This window comes from Mustela nigripes, chromosome 2 (assembly GCF_022355385.1).
Source record: "Mustela nigripes isolate SB6536 chromosome 2, MUSNIG.SB6536, whole genome shotgun sequence".
NCBI lineage: Eukaryota > Metazoa > Chordata > Mammalia > Carnivora > Mustelidae > Mustela > Mustela nigripes.
The window spans coordinates 153,233,806-153,261,760 of NC_081558.1; the positions used below are offsets into that span (position 1 = coordinate 153,233,806).

Here is a 27,955-nt window from a genome sequence, read left to right on the forward strand (position 1 = left end):
AGTTCCAGAGGACGGGAATACAAATGGCGGCCTCCTGGTCTCCGCCCGGAGGAGCCAAGAGCCCGGGGCCCCACTCCTCAGTGCGCCCTCAGAGAACAGCGCCCAGTTACTCCCGTCTGCCTGACCTCCGGCCGCGCTCCTAGCTCACTGAGCCTGTGGCTGGTTCAAGGTAACCCCGAGCTGTGATCTTACTGTCGGCTCTGTCTCTGTAGCTGGCTTTCCCGTTCCAATACCCGCAAGCTCTGTGACACTCAGACACCCCCGATCCTTCTGTGACCCTGCGGGACCTGAGGCCACGCTGACCCCACGTGGGCCTCTGGAGCAATGACCCTCAGGGGAACAGACTTTTAAAAGTCCTGATTTTGTGCTCCGTTGCTCTGCTGCTTGCCGGGAGCTGGCCCCTCCCCCCGGGGTCTATCTTCCCATCGCTTTGGATTCACTTCTCCACCAGTCCTACCTTTCAGAAAGTGGTTGTTTTTCTGTTTCCAGAATTGCTGTTCTTCTTCTCTTCAATCTGCCGATGGATTTGCAGGTGTTTGCAATCTTTAGATAAGCTATTTAGCTGATCTCCTGCTAGCTGAAGTAGTCTCAGCCTGCAACTTCTCCACCATCTTGACTCCTCCCCCATTTTGGATAATTTCTAATGCTTTGTCTCTAACCATTATTCTATCTTTGTAGCATCTAATCTATTGTATTTTTAATTTCAGGATTATATTTTTATCTCTAGAATTCTATTTGGGTCTTTTTTATACTGTTCACTTCTCTCCTCATTTTGTTCATGTTCTGTTTCATATCTTTGATCATACTTAAAATAGTTGTTTAAAGGACCCTCTGTACTGATTATATCATTTCTGTATGTTTTTATTGACTTTTATTTTTTAAAATATGTGTATATTTATTTTAGAGAGAGTGGACGGGGAGGAGGAGCAGTGGGAGAATCTTGAGCTGACTCCCCACTGAGCAAAGAGCCCACTTTGGGGCTCAATCTCATAACTCTGAGATCATGACCTGAGCCGAAATCAAGAGTCAGGCACTTAACCAACTGAGCCACCCAGGCGTCCCAATACATTTTTTTTTTTTAAATGAATGGTTTGTTTGGTTTTTTTTATAGATTTTATTTATCCATTGGAGAGACAGTAGTAGTAGACACAAGCAGAGAGAGGGGAAGGGAAGCAGGCTTCCCGCTGAGCAGAGAACCCGATGCGGGGCTTGATTCCAGGACCCTGGGATCATGACCTGAGCCGAAGGCAGAGGCTTTAACCCACTGAGTCACCCAGGCACCTTTAATGTATGGTTTTAAGTCATACTTATTGCTTCTTTGCATGCCTGGTAATTTTTAATTTGATGATGGAGGTTTTGAGTTTTATGTTTTTGAGTACTGCATCTTGTATTCCTTTGAAGGGCATTGGGTTGTGTTCTGGAAAGCAATTCAGATTTTTGTGGATAAATTTCATGCTTTTGGGGCTTTCTTTTAAGCATTATTAGGACAGGTCTTCCCAAAAGACTAGTCTGGAGTCTAGTAGTACCTAGACTAGAATAGCTTCTAGTATTTACTTCCACTACTAAGATATGACCTTTCTGAAGATTCTGTTGAATGTCATATAATATGAGGCTTCTCCATTCTGGCTGGTAGGAATGCAAAGCATTCCCAGCTCTGTGTGAGATCCAGGAATTGTTCAGTTACTTACTAGTGGTTGTATTCCATCTCAAGTAGGTTCTTCTCATTCATGCCTAGTTCAGTACTCAGAAAAAGACTAAGGAGCTACCTTTCAGATTTCCAAAGCCCTCTCTCTCTTTGTATCTTCCTCTTCTTCATTCCTCCACCTTATAAATTCTAATTGCTTTGACCTCCCCAAACTCTAATCTATTCGCCTTCCCTCAGCAAGCCATAGATTATGTTTGGGTTTCCTTCCTGGGATGTGGCCTGGAAACTGCCTCTAGGCAATAGCTTCAGGTCAATTATCATCACTGAAAGAATATTTTTTATATTTCTTTATATATATGTCCATCATTGTAAGATTCACCTCACTTGTTTTCCACAGTTCTATAACTGCTATCCAGTTTCTGAAAATAACAATTTCCTGTCTATTGTCTAGTTTTCAAATAGTTTACAGTAGGAAGGCAGTTCTTATAGCAGTTGATTCTTCATGAAGCAGAATCCTACCAACTGTACAACTTTTTCAGACAATTGTTGCAGGGCTAGTTTTTCAATAGCCATAAATAATATATATAGAAGAAAAGGGAGGGATTTTATGGAAAGACATAGTGCCATTCAAAGTTGTAATAGACTATCCTACACTTGACAACAGTGTAGCTAACACACTACCTATTTTCCTGATACTAATCACTGGACAGGACTTTGTAATCTGTCAAATAAATTGTAAGCCCCACCGTGTGTAGAGTGTTGGGTCTCCTAATGTCTGTGGCCTAGATAGTTTACGTCTGAAGATTGGAGGGGGTGGGGTGGAAAGGGTTGCTTCTAGAGTTGCCTAGCAGATCTTTCTCTTTGTGCCTTGGATTCTGTATCTATCTTGTTGTAAAATCCCTTACCATTATGTTATCTGACGCACTACTCCCCCACTCAATTTCCCAATCAACACTTTTTGAAATCATTCAACTCTCCTCTCAATGACTAAGTCATTCACTGTTTCACTAGCTCCTCCTGTATGAATCTCTGAATAGATGCTAAAGTTGGAGCTGAATACCTGCTCCATGGCAGAACCCAGTATCATGGTATGTAAGTTCCTGCACTAGCTATCCATGGACCAAATGGGAGCTTAGCAGTCAAAGTTCCATGCCAGTGATTTCAGTCTGTCCAAGGGAACCATTGGAATTTATCCCCCCAGGGAATTTATGTTCATATGTACTACCCCATCATAGTCACAGAATCTTCCAAAGATAATGTGAGCTTGAGATTGTTAGTACTTCCCAGATCCACAGTGTTGACCAAGGTTTCTCAACTTCAGCATTATTCTCATTTGGAGCTGGATAATTTTTCGTTGTTTGGACTATTCTATGAATTGTGATATGCTTAGCAGCATCCCTGACCTCTACTTACTAGATGTCAGTAGCACCCATTTCAGTTTCGACAACCATAATATCTCTAGACTTTGCCAAATATCCTCTAGAGGTACAAAATTGCTTCGGTTGAGAATTACTGGTATAGAGACCCTATTATGTGCCATACTCCAGGGAACTCCTAGAAGTTAAACTTAAGGAACTGAAGAACCCCCAACAGGCCATTTGGTGTCTTCTTTGGAGAGGCCAGCTTAGAGTTTGCCCCCTGTAGGGTGGACAGTGGGTGGATATTAACCTTGGAATGTAAATTCTTGTGTTCAAGTGGTGCCTATGCAGATGCGGAACCAGGTTCTCTACTCTGCTCTTCAATTTTCTTATTTAAAAATGAGGAATGATGTTGTTTACCTCAGATGACATTGTTGTAGTAAGAATGAATGGGGTTTTACACACACACACACTCACACACACTGATGTGTACTTCTATATGTATAATGTAAGGATAAACTAGCATGGTTTTAATAATGCTTCAAATATAAGTATATATTTATTTGTCAGTATGATTAAAAGGGCAATATAGGAAAAATAACTCTTTCATTCCTTCATGTAGAATAGTTTCCCTGTGGCTTACAATATTGGACACAATAGGGGAAATCCAAGCTTAAAAAGAGGAAAAGGAAAAAAAAATAGTCTTTGCAGCAATAAAATTTCAACTGAAATAGGATGCAAATAGCCATGTTTGTATATTTAGTTCTTAATTTTGCATTCAGTAATTGGACAGTCTGTACAAGAATTTAAATGTACTGATGGAAGATAGTGGCTTTTATTTCTCTTGGGATTTCATTGTAATGAACCTGATAAATAATTCAGGAACATATGAGAGGCCAATGAATGGGCAGCACCTGGTGCTATATTGTTCATGCCTAAGCATGCAGAATCCAAAGATGGCATTCTACACCTGTCACTATTGTTCTGGCTTAAACACAAGTTCTAAATTCAGTGGCTATTGAAATAATAATAATTGATATTTTTTCCTGTTCCAATTTCCCTCCACAATACAAGAAAACTGTGCTAAGCTGTTTCAGAAACACAAAACACAAGTGTCACCCTCTTTCAAGTTCCCATTGGTAAAATTTCTAATCTGTCTTGTCTTTCAAGGAATAGATTGCTTTGAAGAATTAGGAACATGTCTACCTTTTCTGTTGAGGGTAATCTGAGCCTATCTACATTTCTACTTTTGTTCTGTAAATTGAGCTTTTTTTTAGATCACAGTATTCATATTGCAAGCATCTTCCAAGAGAAATACCACTCATTTACACTGTAGGAATTCCTAGAGCTCCTCAGTTTCTCTCCCTATTACCTGAGTAGGCAATCCCACTTCTAGGAGTCTACAAGTTTGAAAACAAACAAAAACCTTTTGTCAAAGGGTTTCTGTATCATTCTGAACCCCCACCCCCCAACACACACACACCCCGCTGCCTGGACATGGGATGTTCCTCTACTTACTGAGTAAACAAGAAGTCCAGTGACTGGAGTTCTTGACATTTCATGCAGACAGCATGGGTCATCCAAGGCCACTGCCACTCAGGATCAGAGAGGGTTTAAGCCATAAGTTGCATGGAGAGATCTTGGGAGGACAGGAGATTTCCCAGAAGAGAAAAAAGGAAGATGGGCCTCACATGATTAAACTAAAGGTCTTATAAGCTGAGCCAAAGAAGGGATCTGAAAAGAGACTGTTAAACTTTATATCTATAAATTGTTAAATGAGCTTTGTCTTTATTTTTTAAATGTTTTTATTATAGAGGCTTAAAAATATATTTATTTAAATATATGTTAAGCCGTTGTTATGTGTAATAAAGTACATATATAAAATAAAAATATAACTATGTGTAATTAAAATGTATAAAATAATATTCTTAAACCTCTATAATAAACCATTTATATATATTATATATTAACATAATATATATAATTTATGTTATATATGTAATGTGTGTGCATATATGTGTGTGTGTGTGTAATATATACACACACACAACACATAATTTGTTTGTTAACAGGTTTAATTGCCGTCCTTTCCTTCTGGACCTGTGTGAGTACTTGGAGCAGTGACTGCCATCTGGTGGCAAGCCAGAATCATCACTTCGTGTGATCTAATGGTTACAAAGATGCCCGCTCTTGACTCCTATGGTATGCACTGCCAGCGGGACACACGGAGAGCCTGGAGGGTGTGTGATGAAGGATCCTGGTGAAATAACCCTTCACTTCCACCTGAACCAGTTGTTCATCCCAGATTCTGAGCCAAGAGCCAGCTCCAAAATGGTGCCTCTAAAGAAAAGATTTGAATTGTTCTTGTGTTTTAGTCTAAGATGTGCTGGCTAACAACCAGCAGGTAACCAAGACTGTGAATAAGTACATACCAAAAGGGGCATGTGATGACATGGAGCCTGAAATAAACTGTTCTGAACTGTGTGACAGTATTCCTGGCCAGGAGCTGGATCGGAGTCCTCTTCATGATCTCTGCAGGACAATTGTGAGTTGACAGCCATGGATTGTCAGGGATGCTCAGATATGCACCTTGTTGTTGTTGCTGCTGTTGTTAGTGGTGGTGGTGCAGTGGTAGGGGTGAGGAGTAGGAGGAGGAAAAGGAGGAAATAGGGGGGAGGAGGAGGAGGAAGTGAGGAGGAAGAGGGTGAGGAAATGCTCATGCAGGACACATATTCTCCAGCTTTGGGAATGAGGGGGAAGTTCGTGTTTGAGCTATAAAAGAGCCTTCATTCCTAACAGTTTCTCTTTATTCTGTTCTCAGACCTCTTCCCACTATAGCAGTAAGACCATTTCTTCATTATCTCCTGTCCTCTTGAGTATTGTTTGGACCTTTCTCAGCTGTGGACTTCTTCTGATAGTCTTCTTTCTTGGCTTCACAATTCGCTGCAGGAATAACAGGTAAGTAGTCCCATAAGTAGTTTCTCACCCCCTCTAGCCTGAATCATGAAACCCACAGTATTAGTATCATTTTGACATCATGAGCTGTTAGGAGGTATCAGTAAAGCTTATCTCCTATTGTGGCATTAAGCTATGTGAGTAGTTCCCCTGAAATCATCCTGGCCTTGCAGTATAGTTTCCTTTTGAGGAAAAATAATCTAGCCCAGTATTGTGGTAACTACCACAAGGCTATCCAAAGAGGAGAATGAAGAATCTCTCCTCATAAAAGAGAGGTATGATCCTTCTGAGAAAATGAGGTATTGGGGGGTTTTGTTTGTTTGTTTTTTAAATAGTATTAAGAGTCGAATTTAGTGACTCATCAGTTGCCTACAACACCCAGTGCTCATCACAACTAGTGCCCTCCTTAATGCCCATCACCCCTTACCCCATCCCCCCATTCACCTCCCCTCTAGCAACCCTCAGTTTGTTTCCTAGAGTTAAGAGTCTCTTAGGTTTTCCCTCCCTTTTTCTCTGTTTTCATCATAGAAAATGAGGTGTTTGTCTTAAAAACATAGAGCATGTAGAGAAATAATCAAAAGCAATATTAAAGTCCATGGCCAATATAGTTTGGAACCAGACTAGGTGGGCTAAGGTTTCTGAAGAAAATGGTAAAGCCCTACTCTTCTGCCGACCTATTAGATAATTTCTGGTTGGTTAGAAAAGTCACTGACTCAGGTACCTGAAGGGCTCAGTCAGTTAAGCATCTGCCTTTGGCTCAGGTCGTGATCCCAGAGTCCTGGGATCAAGTCTCATCATGCTCCCTGCTCAGTGGGGAGTCTGCTTCTCCCTCTCCATCTGCCTTTCCCTCAGCTTGTTCTATCTCATACATGAATTCTCTCTTTCAAATAAACATATAAAATCTTTAAAGGAAAGGAGGGAAGGGAAAAAAAGAAGGCGGAAGGAAAGGAAGGGAGAGAGGAAGGCAGGGAGGAAGAGAGCAAGAGAGAGAGAGAGAGAGAAAAGAAAAGAAGAAAAGGAAAGGAAAGCAAAGGAAAGGAAAGGAAAAGAAAAGAAAAGAAAAGAAAAGAAAAGAGCAAGCCAGTCAGTGGCTCATCGGGGTAGGTATCCGTGGCTTCCAGGGCTGGCAAAAGAAACTAAGTGAAGACTTTTTTCTGAAGGGGCTTGCAGAATTCTGCCTTCACTGCTATTGGATTCTTCCTCCAGGGCCCACCCCATCTCTCCCACACCAACACTCTTTACCATCATCCTGTTCCTGCTGTCCCAGCCTGTCACCTGAGAAGCCCTGCTCTAGCTCTCTCTTCTTTGCCCACAGCTAAATTCTAGATGGAGTCCACATCAGATTCCAACAACTACCTCAGAGAGGTGAAACTTGTCTGGTCCCACTCCAACCTTATACTTAGAGATGATCACCTGTGCTCCATTGCCTGGGTTTGGAACTCAGATGAGGGTCTATCCGTTGGATTTGTCTAGCAGGCATTTTGGGGCACCATTGGCCATTTGAGACATGGAGGACATGGAATTATTAAATAGCAGTGACTTGAATGGCTCTGTTAACCTCAGCATGGTTGTGACTCATGGCAATCAAACCTTAGTATATCTCTGATGCTGCCCAGCCACTTTTCTTTCTGTTCCTCAAATTCACTAAGTCTGCTCCCACCTCAAGTCCTTATACTTACTGTCCCCTTATGTTCCCACTGCCTAACAGTCTTCTCCAGATCTTCCCGTGACTGTTTCCTTCTCATCTTATAGGTCTTGGTTCAAAAGTCATCTCTTTGGAGAAGCCTTCTTTGATCATTCTATCCAGAGTGGCCTATCTACAGAATGACCACCCAACCCCAGTATTTCATTCCATATATTATCACCCTGTTTTATTTTCTTCATAGCAATTATAACTCTCTGATATCACCATATTTATTTATTTGCCTGTTTATTGTCTGTATCCCCCATTAATATATACAGTCTGTGAGCACAGGGACTTTGTCCGTCATGCTCACCACTGTCTTCAGCCTTTAGAACAAACTCTGGAACATAATAGGTGCTCAGTAAATACATTTTCAGTGACCCTGGGAGGAAGGATATTTATATCCCAATGGTGACTGCTGCCAAGAGAATGACTGGGAAAATCATGCATTTCAAAGTTAGAGAACTATGGAGTACAGTTTCTTCAGCTGCAAGAGGTTTTTGTAGTGCAATTTAATACCCACCTGGCAAATAAGAAAGTAGTACCATTGCTTCATATGTAATTTTCCCCCAGTACATCAAGGGTTTAAAACATTCACGGCCAAGCCTTCCTACAAATAAAGAAGAAAGACTTAAGCTAAGAATATTGCACTACCATGGCAGTGCAAGTAGTAGCTGGTTTAATGGCTTTAAAAACTGTTGTACCTCCTATGCTGTGAGGCTACCTAGGAGTAGATGGTGAAGTAGAGAAGGTATTTCCCATGTGTTTAAAAACGATTAATTGTTGAAGAAGCACAGATCCAGAGAAGATTTTTAATTTGGATTATAATGTTATCTACTGGAAGTGAATGTCCTCTAGTATGTACATCTTGCAGATTTAAGGCTGCAAAAATCAACTGTGACTTGCGTACAAATGGTGGTAATTGACATTTGCTGAGTGCTAGTTTTTAATTGGATGATCATTATTTTTATTAGTATTTTGGTTACAAAGTTAAATATGTTCCAGCTGTTTTGGCCCCATACCATTTTTCCCATAACCCATTATTTTTATACACAATTATGTAGAATGCAACTTTTTAAAACATTTATATATCCTGTTAAAATAGGAACACTGGGACGCCTGGGTGGCTCAGTTGGTTAAGCAGCTGCTTTCGGCTCAGGTCATGATCCCAGCGTCCTGGGATCGAGTCCCACATCGGGCTCCTTGCTCAGCAGGGAGCCTGCTTCTCCCTCTGCCTCTGCCTGCCATTCTGTCTGCCTGTGCTTGCTCCCCCCCCCTCTCTGATAAATAAATAAAATCTTAAAAAAATAATAAAAAATAAAATAGGAACACTTGTAAAGAGTGTTGTAGTAGAAACACCTATATATCTTTCATTGCAGTAAAAATTTTGCTGCCTGTTTTGCTTGCAGTAGGAGCATGACTTGACATAAAGAATAAAATAATAAGAGGCACCGTGAATAGAAACATATTTTACAATTAAGTAGCTTACAGGTTCAGGCAAAGAAAGATAAAATAACCCAGTTTCAAAGTGCTTTCTTAAATGATAAAATTTATTCAAAGGTGCAGCATCACAGATCATTTCATTTCAGTTCTTTGCTCTCTAAATTTGTGAGTGTGTGTGTGTGTCTGTGTCTGTGTGTCTGTGTAGCACCAGAGGAAGAAAAATATTCTAATAAAATTAAATATTATCTGATGTTCAAGTTTGGATGCAGATACATTTTTGATAAAGTTTTAAAAATGTAGTCTGTGAAAGAAAATCAGTAAAGATAAAGAAGACTTGAACAGCACTATCAACCAACTTGACCTAATTGACATTTATATAATCCTACACCCAACACCAGCAGAATACACATTCTCTTCAAGTGCACATGGAACATTTACCAAGATAGATCATATTCTGGGTCATAGAAAAAGTCTCATTAAATTTAAAAGGGTTCAATTCATACAGAGTATGTTCCCTGACTACAGTAGAATTAAATTAGAAATCCATAACAGAAAGAACTCTGGAAAGTTTTGAAATATTTGGAAACTAAATAGAACACTTTAAAATAACTCATGGTCAAAGAAGAAATCAAAGAGAAACCAAGAAGTATTTTAAACTGAATGAAAATGAAAATATAACATATCAAAATTTATTAAATACCATTAAATCAATACTTTTAGGGAAATGATAGTGTTAAGCTCCATATGAGAATAGGGGAAAGATCTACTTTATGAAACAAACAAACAAAAAGAAAGAACAAATTGAGTCCCAAAATAAGCAGAGGAAAAGAAATAATAAAGATGAAAGTGGAAATTGATGAAATAAAACAACAAAAACAAAATCAGAAACAAACCATGAAACCAAAGTTCTTTGCTAAGTTCGATAAAATTGACCAACCTCTACTTCAAATGATCAGGAGGGAAAAAAGTAGAATATGTAACTACCTAAATAAGGGAAGAGAGGTGACATCACCCAAGATTCTACAGATATTAGAAGGTTAATAAGGTAATGTTAAGAACAACTATAGCAGGGGTGCCTGGGTGACTCAGTGGGTTAAAGTCTCTGCCTTCTGCTCAGGTCATGATCCCAGGGTCCTGGGGTCAAGCCCCGCATGGGGCTCTCTGCTCAGCTGGGAGAATTCTTCCCCCTCTCTCTCTCTCTGCCTGTTTCTCTGCCTACTTATGATCTCTGTCAAATAAATAAATAAAATCTTAAAAAAAAAAAAAAGCAACTGTAGCAGACAGTCTTTAAAATGTTCTGCATTAATCCCAACCTCTTGATAGTCACACTGTTGGGAAATCCCCTGTCTTTGAATATGGGCTAGAATTACTGACTTGCTTATTAATGTGGTATCAGTTTTAGGATAAGGTTACGAAAAGACTGGCTTCCTTCCTTAGATCTCTCTCACTCTTTCACTTGCTCACTGTGAGGGAGGCTACCTTTTTGTTGTGAGCTGCCCTGTGGGGAGGCCCACATGGCAAGCAACTGATTTCTAGTCTACATCCAGCAAGGACTGAGGCTTACTAACAGCCATGTCAGTGAATTTGAAAACACATCTTCTAATGCCTAATAGCAATGAGATTGGAAGCAGATTTTAACCCAGTTGAGCCTTGGAGGACTGCAGCAATGGCTGGCTCCTGGACAGCATCCTTGTGTGAGATCCTGAGCTAGAGGCTCCCAGTTAATCTGTGCCTTTATTGTTGAAGAAGTATTACCAGTTTTACAGAATATCTTCTGAAACACTGAAAATCATGGAGCATTCCCTAAATCATTCCATGAGGTCCGTATTACCCTGGTATCAAAACCTAATGAAGACATTAGAAGGAAAAAAAACCCTGTAACTTAATACCCTTCATGACATAGATCCAAAATTTTAAATAAGAATTTAACAAGTTGAGTTCAACCAAATACCAAAAGGATAATACATCATGACAAAATGAGATTTATCCCGGGAATGAATTGAATTAACATCCAAAGATTAATCATATAATTCACCCTATTTACAAACTTAAAATAATGATCATCTTTCTAGACAGAGAAAAAGCATTTTGACAAGATTCAACATCCATTCCTGATAAAGTCTCAACAAACTAGCAACTTCAACATAACAAGGTTCGTCTGTGGAAAAAAAAGAAAAAACTATAGCCAACCCCAGTTTTTAATGGTAAAAGACTGATTGCTTTCCCGTTAAGATCAGAAACAAGACAAGATCTCCATTCTCACCAGTTTTACTCAGTGTTGGAGATTTTAGCCAGTGCAATAAGAAAAGAAAAAGAAATGGAAGGAGCCTGGTTTAGGAAGGATGAATTAAAATGGCTTTACCTTCTGGTGACCTGATTGTGTATGTAGGAAATTCAATAGAATCTGTTAAAGAACTACTAGAACTAATAAATGAGTTTAGAAAGGTTGAAGTAAATGAGATTAAGGCAAAACTCAACTGTGTTTCTAAATACTAAAGACAGACAACTGAAAAAGCGAACTTAAATGCATTGCCATTTACAATAGCATCAAAAATATGAAATATTTCAGGATAACTATAACAATATGAAATATTTGTACACTAAAAGCTATATAATATTGCTAATCTAACAAATACTGTGAAATACTTATATGCTGAAAACCGTAAAACTGCTGAGAGAAATTAAATCCTAAATAAATGGAAAAATAGTGTGCTCATGGGGTGAAGGCTCAATATTATTACTTCTCTCTTAATTGATCTATAGACTAAGCCCAATTACCATTACAATCCTAGCTGACATTGTTAAAAAAAGATTTTATTTCTTTATTTCACAGAGAGAGAGCACAAGCTGGGGGAGCAGCAGAGGGAGAAGGAAAAAGAGGCTCTACTCTGAGCCTCCCCCCAATGTGGGCCACTATCCCAGGACCCTGAGTTCATGACCTGAGCCAAAGGCAGATGCTTAACCAACCAAGCCACTCAGGTGCCCCTTGAGAAATGCAAATTCAAACCACAATTAAATGCCGCTACATTCTTTTAACAATGGCTACAATTTTTACTTTTTTTATTATGTTATGTTTGTCACCATAGGGTACATCATTAGTTTTTGATGTAGTGTTCCGTGATCATTGTTTGCCTATAACACCCAGTTCTCCATGCATACATGCCCTCCTTACTACCCATCACTGGGTTAACCCATCCTCCTACCTCCCTCCCCTCTAAAATCCTCAGTTTGTTTTTTGGTGTCCATAGTCTCTCATGGTTCTTTGCCCCCTCTGATTTTCAACCCCCTTCATTTTTCCCTTCCTTCTCCTAATGTTCTCCATGCTATTCCTTACATTCCACAAATAAGTGAAACCATATGATAATTGACTTTCTGTGTTTGACTTACTTCACTTAGCATTATCTCCTCCAGTCCTGGCCATGTTGATGCAAAAGTTGGGTATTCATCCTTTCTGATGGCTGAATAATATTTGATTGTATATATGGACCACATCTTCTTTATCCATTCATCTGTTGAAGGGCATCTTGGCTTCTTCCATAGTTTGGCTCTTGTGGACATTGCTGCTATGAACACTGGCATGCATATGGCCCTTCTTTTCACTACATCTGTATCCTTGGGGTAAATACCCAGTAATGCAATTGCTGGGTCATAGGTTAGCTCTATTTTTAATTGTTTGAGGAACCTCCGCACTGTTTTCCAAAGTGGCTGTACCAACTTGCATTCCCACCAACAATGTAAGAGGGTTCTTCTTTCTACAGAACTTCTCCAACATTTGTTTTTTCTTGTCTTGTCAATTTGTACCATTCTAACGGAGCTTTTTATAGATCTTGGATGTCATCCCTTTATCTGTAGTGTCATTTGCAAATATCTTCTCGCATTCCATGGGTTGCCTCTTTGTTTTGTTGACTGTTTCATTTGCTGAGCAGAAGCTATTTATTTTGATGAAGTCCCAAAAGTTCACTTTTGCTTTTGTTTCCCTTGCCTTTGGAGATGTTTCTTGAAAGAAGTTGCTGTGGCCAATGTCAAAAAGGTTACTGCCTATGTTTGCCTCTAGGATTTTGATGGATTCCTGTCTCACATTGAGGTCTTTCAACCATTTTGAGTTTAACTTTGTATATGGTGTAAGAGAATGGTCAAGTTCCATTCTTCTGTATATAGCTGTCCAATTTTCCCAGCACCATGTATTGAAGAGACTATCTTTTTTCCTTTAGATATTTTTTCCTGCTTTGTTGAAGATTATTTGACCATAGAGTTGAGGGTCCATATCTGGGCTTTCTGTTCTGTTCCCTTGGTCTGTGTGTCTGTTTTTGTGCCAATACCATGCTGTCTTGGTGATCACAGTTTTCTAATATAACTTGAATCAGCCAACATGGTGCCCCCAGCTTTGTTTTTCTTTTTCACCATTTTCTTGGTGATTTGGGGTCTTTTCTGGTTCCATACAAGTTTTAGGATTGTTTGTTCCAGCACTTTGAAGAATGCTGTTGGTATTTAGATCGGGGTGGCATTGAAAGCATATATTGCTCTGGGCAGCACAGACGTTTATCTTCCAATATCTGCCTGCAGAATCACAGCTCCCCAGTTCAGACCTTAAAACCAACATCCAGAGATATTCTGTTAGTAGACATCTGGATATATCTTCTTACATCTCAGGCTGATTTCGTGGGTGTTCAGAGTGGTCTGATTGATATCCAATTCAATTCAGGTGACCAGTTGAAATAGGGTTCCCTAATCTTCTGCCATCTTTGCCTCCTTGACCTACAATTTTTAAAAATTGACTAAGTCAAGTGTTGGTATACATTGCTAGTCAAACTGCAATGTGGCACAACCACTTTGGAAAACAGTCTGACAGTTTCTTCAGAAGTTCAACACACACTTACCCTATGATCCAACCATTCCGCACCTTTGGTTTTTTACTCAAGAAAATAATAAAACTGTTTGTCTATACAAAGACTCGTACACCAACGTTCACATCAGCTTTATTTCAAAGATTGGAAACAGAACAAAATATCCATTAATAGGGGAATGAATAAACAAGTTGCAGTGTATCCATACAATAAAATACTACTCAGCGTTAGAAAGTATGAATTACTGATACTTGGGAAAACCTGGATGAATCTCACAGTAATTGTGCTGAGTAAAAGAAGCCAGGCAAAAAAGTTGCACACTATATAATTCCAATTCCACAGAATTATAGAAAATTTACCTAATCTGTTGCTAACTAATTTGTAGTGACAGAAATCAGATGAGTAGTTGTCTGCAGTGGGTGGAGGGTGGCACAGAGGCACAAGAAGGAGCGATTACAAAAGGACATGTAGAAACTTTTAAGGGTGATGGATATGTTCATTACCTTGATTGTGGTATTTCATAGATAGTTACATATATCAAAGCTTACCAAATCATGTACCTTAAATATGTGCAATTTATGGGATGGCAGTTATATTCAATAAAGCTATTTCAAAATGTAGTCTACAAACATTCTTATTTTTCTGAGAAGTTTCCCGTGAAGGAAAAATGTACACCATATCTGCTGTCCTTCTTAAAGGGTCCTGTTGGGGGACCTGAAACCCATCAGATAACTGTGTTAGATATTAATGACTATCATGGGAGAATTCATTATTTTTTTCTAGATTCCTCTTATAGTTTAATAATCACTTAACTTGGAGCAAAGTAGGTACTTAAGGCCCAGAGGCTCTCCTGGTGCCTCTTATGTAATGCATAAAATAAGGGCAGTGTCCAAAGTTCTGTATGAAGCTAAACTTATTTAATTAAAGAACTTTTATTCCAAGAACTTATCTCACTGTCACTTGTGATAATGAGTATAAATTTACATGTTATTTATCAGAATGAAAGTGGAATTTGTACAATCATCCCCAGTATCTTGTATTTTACTGCCTGGGAAATCAAGAAATTTGAATAATAAGAATTGTGTAGGGATGAGCTTTTGCCCTGCTTGCAGGTTAACAAGTTAACCTGTTACTATCTTATAGATGCTAACAAAAGACATGAGACTGGGGCTCAGAGACAAAGTCCTTCATTATTCATGGCAAAAGCAGTAGTGAGAGCTTCATGTTGCATTTGTGCTGGTTACCATACGCTCAAGTCCCATGAGGATGATACAGGACCCAAGAGGAGGCTTGAACATGGGGAGCTGTCATTAAAGGAGGGGAATCTGAACCTGAGAAATTTCCCATTTTTATAGTGAGTCATAACAAGCCTGGTCTTTTTCTGGGGAGAGATGTTACCTCAGTAAATATTTGCTGAGCTCAACACCTACTGGCTCAGGATTTTGTGTAGAACGTAATTTAAGTGTTCCCAGGAGCTTCAAATGCATCACTGAGGTGGAAAAACATGAGCAGATCCAAAAAATACATTCTGGTTTTTTAAAAATAGCTTTTCAAAAAATAATGCCTTGCTGCAGGGATAGCATTTTTTTTTTCCATATTGATTGTTTCAGGTCTGCCCTCTTTGTGATTTAAATGACTGGAGCCGAAGGGATGGTGATGGGGAAGAAAGGAAAGCAGTTGGCATCTTGTTGGCTATGAGAAAGTTTGCACTAATATTGTACCCTACAAAGCTTTCTGGTATCTTCTCTATAATCCTTAGTTTGATGGTTATTGGCCAAGAAGGAAGAGCCAGGGCACCTGGGTGGCTCACTCATTAAGCATCTGACTTCAGTGCAAGTCATGGTCCCAGGATTGAGAACCACATCAGGCTCCCTACTCCATAGGATGCCTGCTTGTCCCTCTTCAACTCCCCCTGCTTGTATTCCCTCTCTCTCTCTGTCTCTCTCTCTGTGTGTCACATAAATAAATAAAATCTTTAAAAAAAAAAAAAAAAAAAAAAAAAGGAGAAGGAGCCAGACAGACCTAGAATAAATACCATCCATAAAGCTGATTTGGGGATAGGTATGCAGAGCCTAGGACTGAATTGAGGCAGAGACAGGAGCAACTCTTGCAAGAACTTATCCAACAAGAAAACTAAGTTTCATAGTTGGAAAAAAATCATAACCGTTATCACTTCCAAAGGCTTGAGCATAGAACCAAAAGTGAGTGGTGTATCGTGAGGCCAAAGTCATTGACATTCAGAAATGGTGCTGGAAAAGAGGTGAGAAGCAGAAATAAGGTGACAAGATCTAGGATTATGAACAGACATGAGGTTTTCTTGGGTACTGGCTGGGAGATGGAATAGGGATGATTCAGCAAGAAGTTAATGAGGCAGGATCAGGTTTAATGGATAGGAGTGTTTTCTACACAGTCCTCTGATGCTGTTTGCCCATCCTGTATTCAGACCTAAATCACTATGACCTCTAGATGAAGTTGACACACACCCCCATTGCATACCCACCATTACAGTTAAGCACGTCATTGATCCATCACAACTGATTGGATTGGAAGGAGGAGAGCACTGTCTCCTCTGGCAGATAATGAGCTCCTTGAACTTAGGACTACATCTTACTCATTTCTGTATCTCCATTGTGCCTGGACTATACTCCAGGTTTCCTGACTGAACAAATTAAATGGACTAGAATACAGGCTATGACAATAAAGGTTAAGTTCTTACAAGATGGATATTTTCATCCTTTAACTTTAATATGGTAGCAATTCTACTTAAAATTATGTCACAGGTAAGCAATTGCTTTCCATTGTTCTTTTCTTTCCCTCATGGTGCTTGTCCCTGCAGGAGCCCAGGGAATGACATCCAGAGCCTCAGTTTCCCATTTCTCCTGGTTGTGGCCTTTTATTCTAAACGATCCTTTCAGTCTTATCATACCATTAAAATCTGTTTGCTTTGGGGGCGCCTGGGAGGCTCAGTGGGTTAAGCCTCTGTCTTCAGCTCAGGTCATGATCCCAGGGTCCTGGGATGGAGCCCCATATTGAGCCCCCCATGGGGCTCTCTGCTCAGCAGGGAGCCTGCTTCCTTCTCTCTCTCTGCCTGCCTCTCTGCCTACTTGTGATCTCTGTCAAATAAATAAATAAAATCTTTAAAAAAAAATCTGTTCACTTTTGATGCCCTGTTGGCCACTGAATGCTGTATTTTTAAAAGGCCTTCTCATAATTAGGTTCTTACAAATGTGCCTATTATTTTAATAAATATTTACTGAATTAGTCAACAATCTATCAGGTACTATTCTTGGTGTTAGGATTACATCAAAGAACAAAGTAGCCAAAAATTCCCTTCCCTTGTGGACTTTGCTTTCCTATAGAGGTGAGCAGACAATAAACAAATAAAACAACTGTCAAATATATGAAATGTTAATATATGGAATATTAATGATAAGTGCAGGAAAGAAAAGTAAAACAGGGAAAGTGAATGGGGAACATAGGGTGGTGGTGCTATTTTAGAGTTCAGTCAGGAAAGAACGCACTGAGAAGATAACATTTGAGTATGGACTTGAAAGGCATAAGAAACAAGTCATGAGGTGAAAACAGTTCCAGGCAGAGGGAACAGAAATTACAAAGGCCATGAAGAAGGAAAGATGACCAATGTGGCTGGAACTGGGTAAATGAGGCAGAAAGAGGAAAAGATAAGGTCAGAGAGGTAATGGAGGAGCAGGGCAGAACATGTAAGGCCTTGTAGGTCACTGTAATGACTTTAGCATTACTCCAAATATTATGGGGAGCCATTATAGGGTTTGGAACTGAGGAATAACATGACCTGACTTACATTTAACGGGAAAACTGGCTGCTTTTTGAGAATTTGAAAGAGGCACCTATAGCACTCCCTTAAAGTCATGTTCCTTGAGTGGCTTCATTCATGAATACAAATGGCTAAAAGTGGAATTTTAAGACAGCTTAACCAGCCCTCAAAATGGCATAAGCCAATTTGCCTGCCACAAATCCCTGTATCTCCAACTGGTTCCGTTCTCTGATTGAACCCTACTAATATGCTAGGAAAAGATATGCAGTATCTCTACATAGAAAGGCATAAAACATTTTTGAGAGAAGTTTAAAAAGTTCTAAATAAATGAAGAATATATTATGTTTATAGATTAGAAGACTCAATATTATAAAGATATATGTAATTTCTCCCCAGATTGATACATAGATTCAGTGTAATTGCAATAAAAATCCAACTTTTTTTCTTTTTCTGGTGAAACTCAACAAGCTGATTCCCAAATTTATATGGAGCTTCAAAGGGCCAAAAGTAGCCTGGAAAAAGGATGGACAAGGTGGGAGGATTTCTACTTCAGTATATTCAGATTTATTAAAAAGCTAGTGATTCATACATGCTAAGTATGCCTTTGGGGCAAGGATAGACAAATAAACCAATGAAGCAGAAACAGAGCCAAGCAAGTATGGACACATTTTAATTAATGGTCCTGGGTCAGTTGGCTATCCACATGGGGGGAAATTGCAACTTCAGTCTTATGTCAACAAAATCATCTACTGATGGACTATAGATCAAAATAAAAAAGTCAAACAATAAAGCTTCAGGAAGATAAATAGGAGAATATCTTCATAATCTTGGGACAGAAAAACATCTTAAATAGAACACAAAAAGCACTATTCATGAAAGGAAATATTGTTAAATTGCTCTACGTAATGTTAAGAAGACCTTATGTTCACTAAAAAACCCTAAGAGAGGGAGAAAAGCAAGTCATAAATGGGAGAATATATTTTCAATGCATGTATCATCAAAAGATTTTTATCCAAAATAAAGGACTGTGAACAGATAAGAAAGGCATAGAGAACACAATCATTTTCAAATGAGCAAAGATATGAACAAATGCTTTATAAAAGAATATATCCAGGTAGCCAATAAACAAATGAAAAAGTGTTCAAATTCATTAGTCATCAGGGAAATGCAAAGAAAAGCCACAGTGAGATAACACTATGTACTCACTGGAATGTCTACAATAAAAAAGACTGACAATACCAAGTATTGGGAAGAATGGGGAGCATCTGAAATTCTCATGCATTGTTATGAGAGTTTACAGTGTTACAATCATTTCAAAAAACCATTCAGCAGAATCTACTAAACCTGAACATATTCATGCCCTATGTTACAGCAATTCTAGCAAAAACTGCATGCATATATTCACAGAAATACCTATACTAGATAGCTCTGAATAAAACTATTTCTAATAGGGCCAAACTAGAAACTACTCAACTTGCCATCAATAGTTTAATGTCTAAACACATCATGGTCTATTTAATGATTGCCTACTATACAGTCATAATGTTAACAGTCTACAACTACATGCAACAACATGGATGACTCATAAAAACAATGTTAAGCTAAAGAAACCAAGCATAGGGTTGCCTGGGTGGCTGAGGGGGTTAAAGCCTCTACCTTCGGCTCAGGTCATGATCTTGGGGTCTTGGGATCAAGCCCCACATCGGGCTCTCTGCTCGGCAGGGAGCCTGCTTCCCCCCTCTTTCTCTGCCTGCCTCTCTGCCTACTTGTGATTTCTTCTGTCAAATAAATAAATAAAATCTTAAAAAAAAAAAAAACAGGCATAAAGGTGAGACCCTATATGGAATTACTTATATGAAACACAAAACTAAGCAAATTTAATCAATGATGTTTGAAGTCCAGATTGTAGTTACCCTTTAAGTTGAGGGGGAAATTGGGGGAGCACAGTGACAGAAGGGAGCAAGAGGAAGGCTTCTGGAACACTGGCAATGTTTGTTTCTTGGCCTATATGTTGGTTACACAAGTGTGTATCTTCATTTATATTTTTGAATATATTGAATATAAAAATATTGAAGTATTTATCTTCAATAAAACTTTTAAAAATTATTCTTGAGTTTCCTAAAAAAAAAAACATGAATATCTAAAAGGGAGATGTGTGTCATTTTATCAGAAGAGACAGCACTATTTTTTAATAGTATCTGAAAAAAATTCTCAATTTTATATCCTGAACATTGATGGTTAGAATGGATAGGTTTACTGTAAATGTGAAGGTGAATTCCATAACACTTTCTTATGGTACCATTGTTAATAGTAAAAAAATAAAAATTTCTATTCATCAGTAAATGATGTCAAACACAAGCAACAAAAGAAAAATACATTCAGTGTCATCAAAATTAAAAATTTTGTGCTTCAAAACCCTAGTCAAGGGAGCACCTGGGTGGCTCAGTGGGTTAAAGCCTCTGCCTTCGGCTCAGGTCATGATCCCAAGGTCTTGGGATCTAGCCCCACATTGGGCTCTCTGCTCAGCAGGGAGCCTGCTTCCTCCTCTCTCTCTGCCCACTTGTGACCTCTGTCTGTCAAATAAATAAATAAATAAGTCTTTAAAACAAACAAACAAACAGTCAAGAAAACTAAAGGAACTCAAAGAATGGGAGAAAGTATTTTCAAATCATCTATTTGATAATGATCTTATATCTAGAATACATAAATAATGCTTACAACTCACAATAATTTTTTTTAAATAAATAACCCAATTTTAAAATGAGAAAAGAATCTGGATAATCGTTTCTCCAAAGAAGATCTGTAAAGGGCCAATAGGCTCATGAAAAAGAGGTATGACAACATTAGCCATGAGAAAAATGCAAACCAAACTACACTGAGATACTACTTCATGCCCCCTTAACGCATCTAGAATTTAAAAAGACGGAGGAAAACAAGTGTTTGCAAGGATGTGTAGAAAATGAAACCTCACATACTGCTGATGGGAATTAAAATGGTGCAGCTGCTGTGGAAAATAATTTGGCAGTTCCTCTAAATGTTAAATGCAGAGTTACCATATTATCCAGTAATTGGATGTTTAAGTAGATACTCAAGAAAATGAAAATATATGTCCACACAAAAACTTGCATATGGATGTTCACAGCAGCATTCATAATATCCCCAAAGCAGAAATAATCCAAATATCCATGGATAAATGAAATTGTATATCCATACAATAGGACATTATTCAACAATTTAAAAAAGGGAAATCCTGATTAATGCTACAACATGGATGAATCTTCAAAGCATTATGTTAAGTGAAAGAAGACAATCACAAAAGACTATAAATTGTATGGTTCCAATTATGTGAAATGTCCAAAACAGATAAATCTACAGAGACATAAGGTAGATGAGCAGTTGCTTATGGCAGGGAAAAAGCAGATTAAAACTATGAAACATACACCAAATGGCTTAAAACTTAAAGGTAATGTTAAAATAAAGGTGTGAGGTTATAAAATTCTCATCTGCTCATGGTGAGAGTGCAAATTGCTATAAACATTTTGGAAAGTAATTTGATATGTCTTATAAAATTAACAACACATACGTCTTGTGAGCCAGTAAATCCACTTCTAAATTATATACAGAAGTGTATGCACATTTGTACAAAGAGTTGTATATAAAGGATTTTCACAGCAACATTATTTGTAATCACCCCAAATGTCCTTTAGTAGTAAAAGGAGTAAGTTGTACTATAGTCTTGCAGTGGAATACTATACAGCAGTGAAAATGGCAAGTTCCAAAAGAATCTCACAAACATAAAATTTAAAAGCTAGCCACAAAAGAGCATGTACTATATGAGTCACCTTATATAAAGCTCAAAATCAGACATTACTAAAGTATAGTGTTGAAAGTCAAGATGGTGGTTTGCTTTTAGTGGGGAAAGGATTAATAATTTTAAGTAGAGATTTTAAAATGTTATAATGTTTTCTTTCTTAACTCTGGAGATAGTTACATAGATATATCCTTTGTGATAATTAACTGAACTAAGTATAACTTTTGCACTTAAAAAGTACCTTTCCTAGTCCAAGATTATTTAAAAAAACAAAAACAAAAACAAAACAAAACAAAAAACACCTCAAACTGTCAAGGATCTGTAATCGCAGGAGTCATGGATAGGAAGTGGCAATGTCTTCAGGGGCCTTTTAACATGAGGACGGAGTTAACTTCCAAATACCATATTTACATAATACCAAATGTACCATATGTGTTCAGCGGCTTCACCATAATAGCCTTTTTTACTTAGACCAAATTATCTCATCAAGATTTGTTCTTAAGTTTTGTTTTCTTTTATTTTCATAAATGTAGCTGAGCATTGAAATTTCACATAAATTCACATAATTCGGTTGCTGACAGATAGTAATATGACATTAATCACCATTTGACCCTATTCTATGCCTTATTCAATCTCCATCCCACCAAAAGCTTGTGTTTTGGGGTGGGGGTTATCAGATGGTAGCATTTTTCAGGCATTTCGAATTTTGCCACTTCATTGGTGAAAGAGGCTATTCTTTCGTGTTTGTGCATTAGGAGGAGGTGGAGCTTAGGAAGCGAATCTATGCACACTGACCTTTGTTTCTATCTGACGGAGCAGATGTAGGAATTAATCACTGTCATTCCTGGATGCTGTGGCTGCAGCTGTCCCCCACTGCTTTTCTGCCTCTGATAGATTTATTAGTGTATTTTGTTTGCTAGAAAACATGCCTCAGCACAGAAGAACTGTCAAATTAGAGAAGCTTATCTATGAATATAATTTTCTAGGAACATGTTTTATCTTCACCTATATACTCTGAACTCTTTAAAAGAAGAAGAAAAAGAGAAAAGAAAAACAAGCTGGTAATACTGTTTATGGAACACCCAACAATTATTTCCCATTCTGAGAAATTTCACCGTAGACCTCTGTCCTGCAATTTCAAAGAACTGTCTTCTAACCTTTATACTCTTCTTTTTGCAACCACCACCCTCGCCTCTTAACTCCCAACACTTAGTTTAGTACCACTCCGAGAATCTGGGCATACTTTGACTCTAGGCACACGAAAATAAGTGGTTTTCTTTTTTTCATTTTTTTAAAAGACTTCATTTGTTTATGACAGAGATAGTGAGAGAGGAAACACAAGCAGAGGGAGCTGGAGAGGGAAAAGCAGGCTCCCCACTGAGCAGGGAACCCGATATGGGGCTCGATATGAGGCTCGATCCCAGGACACTGGGATCATGACTTGAGCCAAAGGCAGACGCTTAATGAGTGAGCCACCCAGGCTCCTCAAAAATAAGTGTTTAAAATTAATACTAAACTCATTTTATTGCAGACCCCACTGCGATCTTCAGAACGTAATTAATACTCTCTACACCGCAAGCATCCCTGCTACATAGGAATCTCTGCAGCCTCACCAAATCTAACCCCTGACATGATTGACACCAGCCGGGATGGAAATCAAAGTAGCCCCACCTTTTGGGTATTGGGAATTACCTCTAAAATCCAGTATTAATGTCCCGGGCCTGGTCTATCTGTTTTCATTTCACCCCCTTCTCTCTGTCAAGTCAGCAGGCTCCGGGGCGGAGGTTTTCAGGGAGCAGCCAGTGCCTGTTAGGAGTCTGTTCCTTTCTGGTGACCCACTGCCTGCCAGAGTCCAAGACCTCAGCCTTAGATATGTACCTTAGCCTGTGCCTCTTTGATACCAACCCCTCGCTCCCTGGGACTTCTGCTTACTTTCTGCACTCTCTGATCCTGCTAGGTTCTCTCCCAAAATTTACTCCTTTGTTGACTTTTCCTCCGAATGATCAGGTTTTAGATATCCTTGCATGTTCAATCCCTAAATTACTAGTACTTTCTTTTATGCTCTTAGCATCTGGTTTATGTATCTTAATCTTGATCTTAATCTTGATCTTGGTTTATGTATCTTAATCTTGATCTTATGTATCTTAATCTATGAGTCTGCATAGATCCCTGAATTCAAACTCCTCTGGCATAACCTTTCAGCCACCATTTGAGCCATCAATTCTGACGAGCTTTCTTTTCTGGTAGTGATACCAATGCCTTATTAATAGAAGACAGGTTAATCCTCTAGATGTCAATCTTAGTGATTGGGCCCACCTCTCAGAAAAAGAGAAACAAGTAAACCACATGTATCTGTCAACAGTTGAATGGATAAACAAAACGTGCCATATACATAAAATGGAATATTATTCAGCCTTAAAAAGAAAGGAAATTCCAACACATGCTACAGCATGGATGAACCTTAAGGACTTCATACTAGGTGAAATAAGCCAATCACAAATGACAAATACCATATGAATCCACTTATATAAAGTATCTGGCATATCAAACTCAAAGAAATAGAAAATAGAATGGTGGTTGCCAGGGGCTGGGGTGGTTGCCAGAGAGAAATGGGGAATTAGTGTTTAATGGGTACAGAGTTTCAGTTAATGTTCAGTTAATTGTGGTTTAATGGGTATAGAGTTTCTGTTTTACAAAATGAAAAAATTCTGGAGATTGGTTGCACAATAACATGGATATATTTAATACTAATGAAATGTATACTTAAAAATGGTTAAGATGGTCATTTTTATGATATTTTATTATATGTAATTTTACTGCATTTTACCACAGTTAACATTTTGCTTAATTTTAAAGAAAAAGAAACAAAAACTCCTATTAGAAACAACTCATTTGGGGGCGCCTGGGTGGCTCAGTGGGTTAAGCCGCTGCCTTTGGCTCGGGTCATGATCTCAGGGTCCTGGGATCGAGTCCTGCATCAGGCTCTCTGCTCAGCAGGGAGCCTGCTTCCTCCTCTCTCTCTCTGCCTGCCTCTCTGCCTACTTGTGATCTCTCTCTGTCAAATAAATAAATAAAATCTTAAAAAAAAAAAAGAAAGAAACAACTCATTTGGGTCAAATAATCTATTATAGAGCCATTTCCTTAAAGCCATTTTTTATTGCTTGCACCATCTCTTACGAGATAATGATCATTCTTAAATTATTGCCTTCTTAAAACTTGTTACTTTATTTTTCATGTCCCGGATTTGTTTATCTAAATCTTTGATATCCTCTCTTTCAAGTATTCCAAGATTTCATTCTATCATACTCAACATCTCTTACTGATTTCGTAGGTTTTGTTCACATCTCCATTGGCCTTCCCCTTTTCAGGCTGCAGAATGGTCTGTCCTCATTCAGTAAAGACCCTGCCATTCCAGATTTCCTTCTCTAGAATTTATTTATATTCCTCATATAACCAAATCCAGATGTTTCATTCTGGTACAGTATGAGACTTTACCCTGGACTTTAAATTCTCAGAATAAAGGGGAGGAGGTGGTCTAGTTCTGTGTGAGACTTAACGACAAACAATAGTACAATAGAAATGTGATTGGCAAAGGGAGTCTTATTCAAATCCCTATGGGTAAGACTCTCTTAGACATAGAGGATAATTATAGGAATATACACTTTCTCTTTTTCTTTTGAGATACAATTCACATACCATGAAGTTCACATTTTTAAAGTATATAATTCAGTAGTTTTTAGTATATTCACAAGGATGGGCAATCATCAGAACCAGCTAATTCTAGACCACTCATTATTCCAAAAAAGAAATCTCGGACCCATTAGCAGTCTCTCTCCATTCCTTCCTCCCTGCAAGCCTCTGGCAACTACTGGTCTACTTTCTGCCTGTAGATTTGCCTAATCTAGACAATACATATAATTGGAATTATACAACATGTGGTTCTTGGTGTCTGGATTCTTTCAGGTAACATTATCTTAGCATAATGATTACAAGGTTCATCCTTAGGGGAAGTACTTCATTTTTATGGCTGAATAATGTTCTGTTAAGTGGGTATTCCATAGTTTGGTTTTTTATTCATCAGTTGATAGATATTTGGTTGTTTTCACTTTTTTGACCATTATGGATAATACATTGCTATGAACATTCATGAACAAATTTTTGTGTATACATGTGTTGTTCTTTTTTTTATTTATTTTTTAGTTTCAGCATAACAGTATTCATTATTTTTGCACTACACCCAGTGCTCCCTGCAATCCATGTATTGTTCTTTATCTTGGGTATACATACCTAGAGGTGGAACTGTTGGGTTATAATATATTTATATATGTGCTGAACTGTTTTCCAAAGTGACTGTATCTTTTTACAATCTCACCAACAATGTATGAGAGTTTAAATTTCTGCACATAGTTGTCAACACTTACTATTATCTGTCCTTTTTTTGTCACCATCCTAATGGATATAAGTGGTTTTGTGGTTTTGATTTTACTCAAATAATTGTGGTTTGGGTTTGCATTTCCCTGATAGCTAATAATATTGAGCATCTTTTCATGTACTTATTGGCCATTTGTATATCTTCTTTGGAAAAATTGTTATTCAGATACTTTGATGATTTTTAAACTTAGATTATTTATCTTTGGAATATATTTAAACCAGTGATTTATCAAAGCTGGTTCACAATAGAATCTGATCAGGAGGTTTTAAAAATTCTAGTACCTATGCTTCACCCTAGGCCAGTTATATCAAATATCAATGGGTAGAACACCAGCAGCATTTTTTTTTTTTAATTCTCCAGGTGATTCTGTTTGGGAATCAGTGTTACATACTGGATGACCAAGCTGATGATACTGATACAGATATGTTAATATCTGGGTGCCTGGGTGGCCAGGTTGTTAAGTGTCTGCCTTCAGTTCAGATCATGATCTCAGGGTCCTGGGATCAGGTCCTGGGATTGAGCCCTGTGTCAGGCTCCTGACTGAGCAGGGAGTCTACTTCTCCCTCTCTATTTGCCTCTCTTCTGCTCATTCTCTCTCTCTCTCTCTCTTTCTCTCTCTCTCTCTCTCTCTCTCTCTCTGTATCTCTCTGTCTCAAATGAATAAATAAAAAATCTTAAAAAAAAAGAAGTGTTAAAGGCTTAGAAATTATGCCAGATATTATAAATTGAAATAAATGTGAGTTGTAAAAAGCCTAATCAGGTCAACAGGTAGAGGTGAGCCTTTTAATAAGATTTTTAAAATAGGATTTTTTCTATAACAGGAAGTTTAAAACCTATGACAGAGAAAATATCCTGGCTGTGTTTCTTGCTACTGACTAGGACTTGATCTTAGGAGGTAACCATGGGTGAGCCAATAAATGTGACTAATCATGACACAATTAAATCCATAAGCCCAGAAAATTTATCTCAACTATTCAGGGTTCAAAAGGAAACTATGGCAAAATGTGGGTATTAACTAGGAGAAAATTGAAATTTAGGCTTTTGAAAGTCAGAAGGAGATTGGAGCCTATTTTAAGAGACTTTATTAGAAGTATAGGGAAAAAGTAACTGAGAATAAAAAAGAAAAAAAAAAATCCAAGCACTTAAAAATGTGACAGTCACAGTGGAGGGAAAATGACATCTCTCAAAGAATGTATAAAGCTCCCCAGAGGAAAGCAGGGAGCCCACAGAGTTTGTCAGGTTAGGTATGAAATAGGAAAAAAGACTTTGAGAAGCACCTTTGAAGCCAGTCCAAAATACATAAAGGGATTATTTAAATGGATTAAAAGGGAGACGCTAGAATAACAGTGGAATCTTCTGCTGCTAATAGTAGGGCACAGGGAGTGGTCAGAGACCAAAAGACAATAAGACTAAACTAATTATGTGCCTCTGAATTTATTGAGAAAGATACCAAAGTGATGACCACACTGAAATTGCCCCTTACGAATAGATCAGAAGAAGCTGATCGACTAGTTCTCTGTGTTTTGCGTATTTCAAGTCAGGTAGACAAACGAATACTGACAAGTTGCTGGAAATTGTTGGTGTTCCCCTTGAGATTTTTGAAGTCCTCTAGAAGAAATTATTCCCTTGGTCATGCCTCTTCCTTCTCTTACCACCAAGCCTCTTAAAAGAGAGATCCGGCCACCTCCACTTCCTCATCTCCATTCATTCCTCAACCCATGCACTGATTTCACTGAAATGACCCCTTGCTCAGGTCATTAAATTAACTGATCTCTTTCTAGACTTCATTTAGCCTCAGGCCATATAACACTTAACCTCCTTTTTTCCTCCTTTCTGAAACCTTCTTTTTCCTTAACTTTACATACATGAATGTCCTGACTTACCTCTCTGCTTCTTGACAGCTGCTTTGACTGGCCCCTGCACTCCTGCCTCCCTGTTTAATGTTGATACCACCCTGAGCTCCAGCCTACATTCATTTTTTATGCTATAC

At 38.3% G+C, this 27,955-nt stretch overlaps 1 protein-coding gene across 1 annotated transcript in view; it reads left to right on the plus strand.

Annotated features, from left to right (window-relative positions):
* GPR156 (G protein-coupled receptor 156) overlaps positions 1-27,955 on the plus strand; it is a 102,602-nt gene that overhangs the window by 33,629 nt on the left and 41,018 nt on the right. Inside the window, exons 2-3 of the mRNA XM_059391869.1 lie at positions 5,076-5,548; positions 5,825-5,961. Of these exons, the coding sequence (XP_059247852.1) occupies positions 5,456-5,548; positions 5,825-5,961 (230 nt within the window). The 5' untranslated portion in view covers positions 5,076-5,455. The remainder of the gene's footprint in view (positions 1-5,075; positions 5,549-5,824; positions 5,962-27,955) is intronic.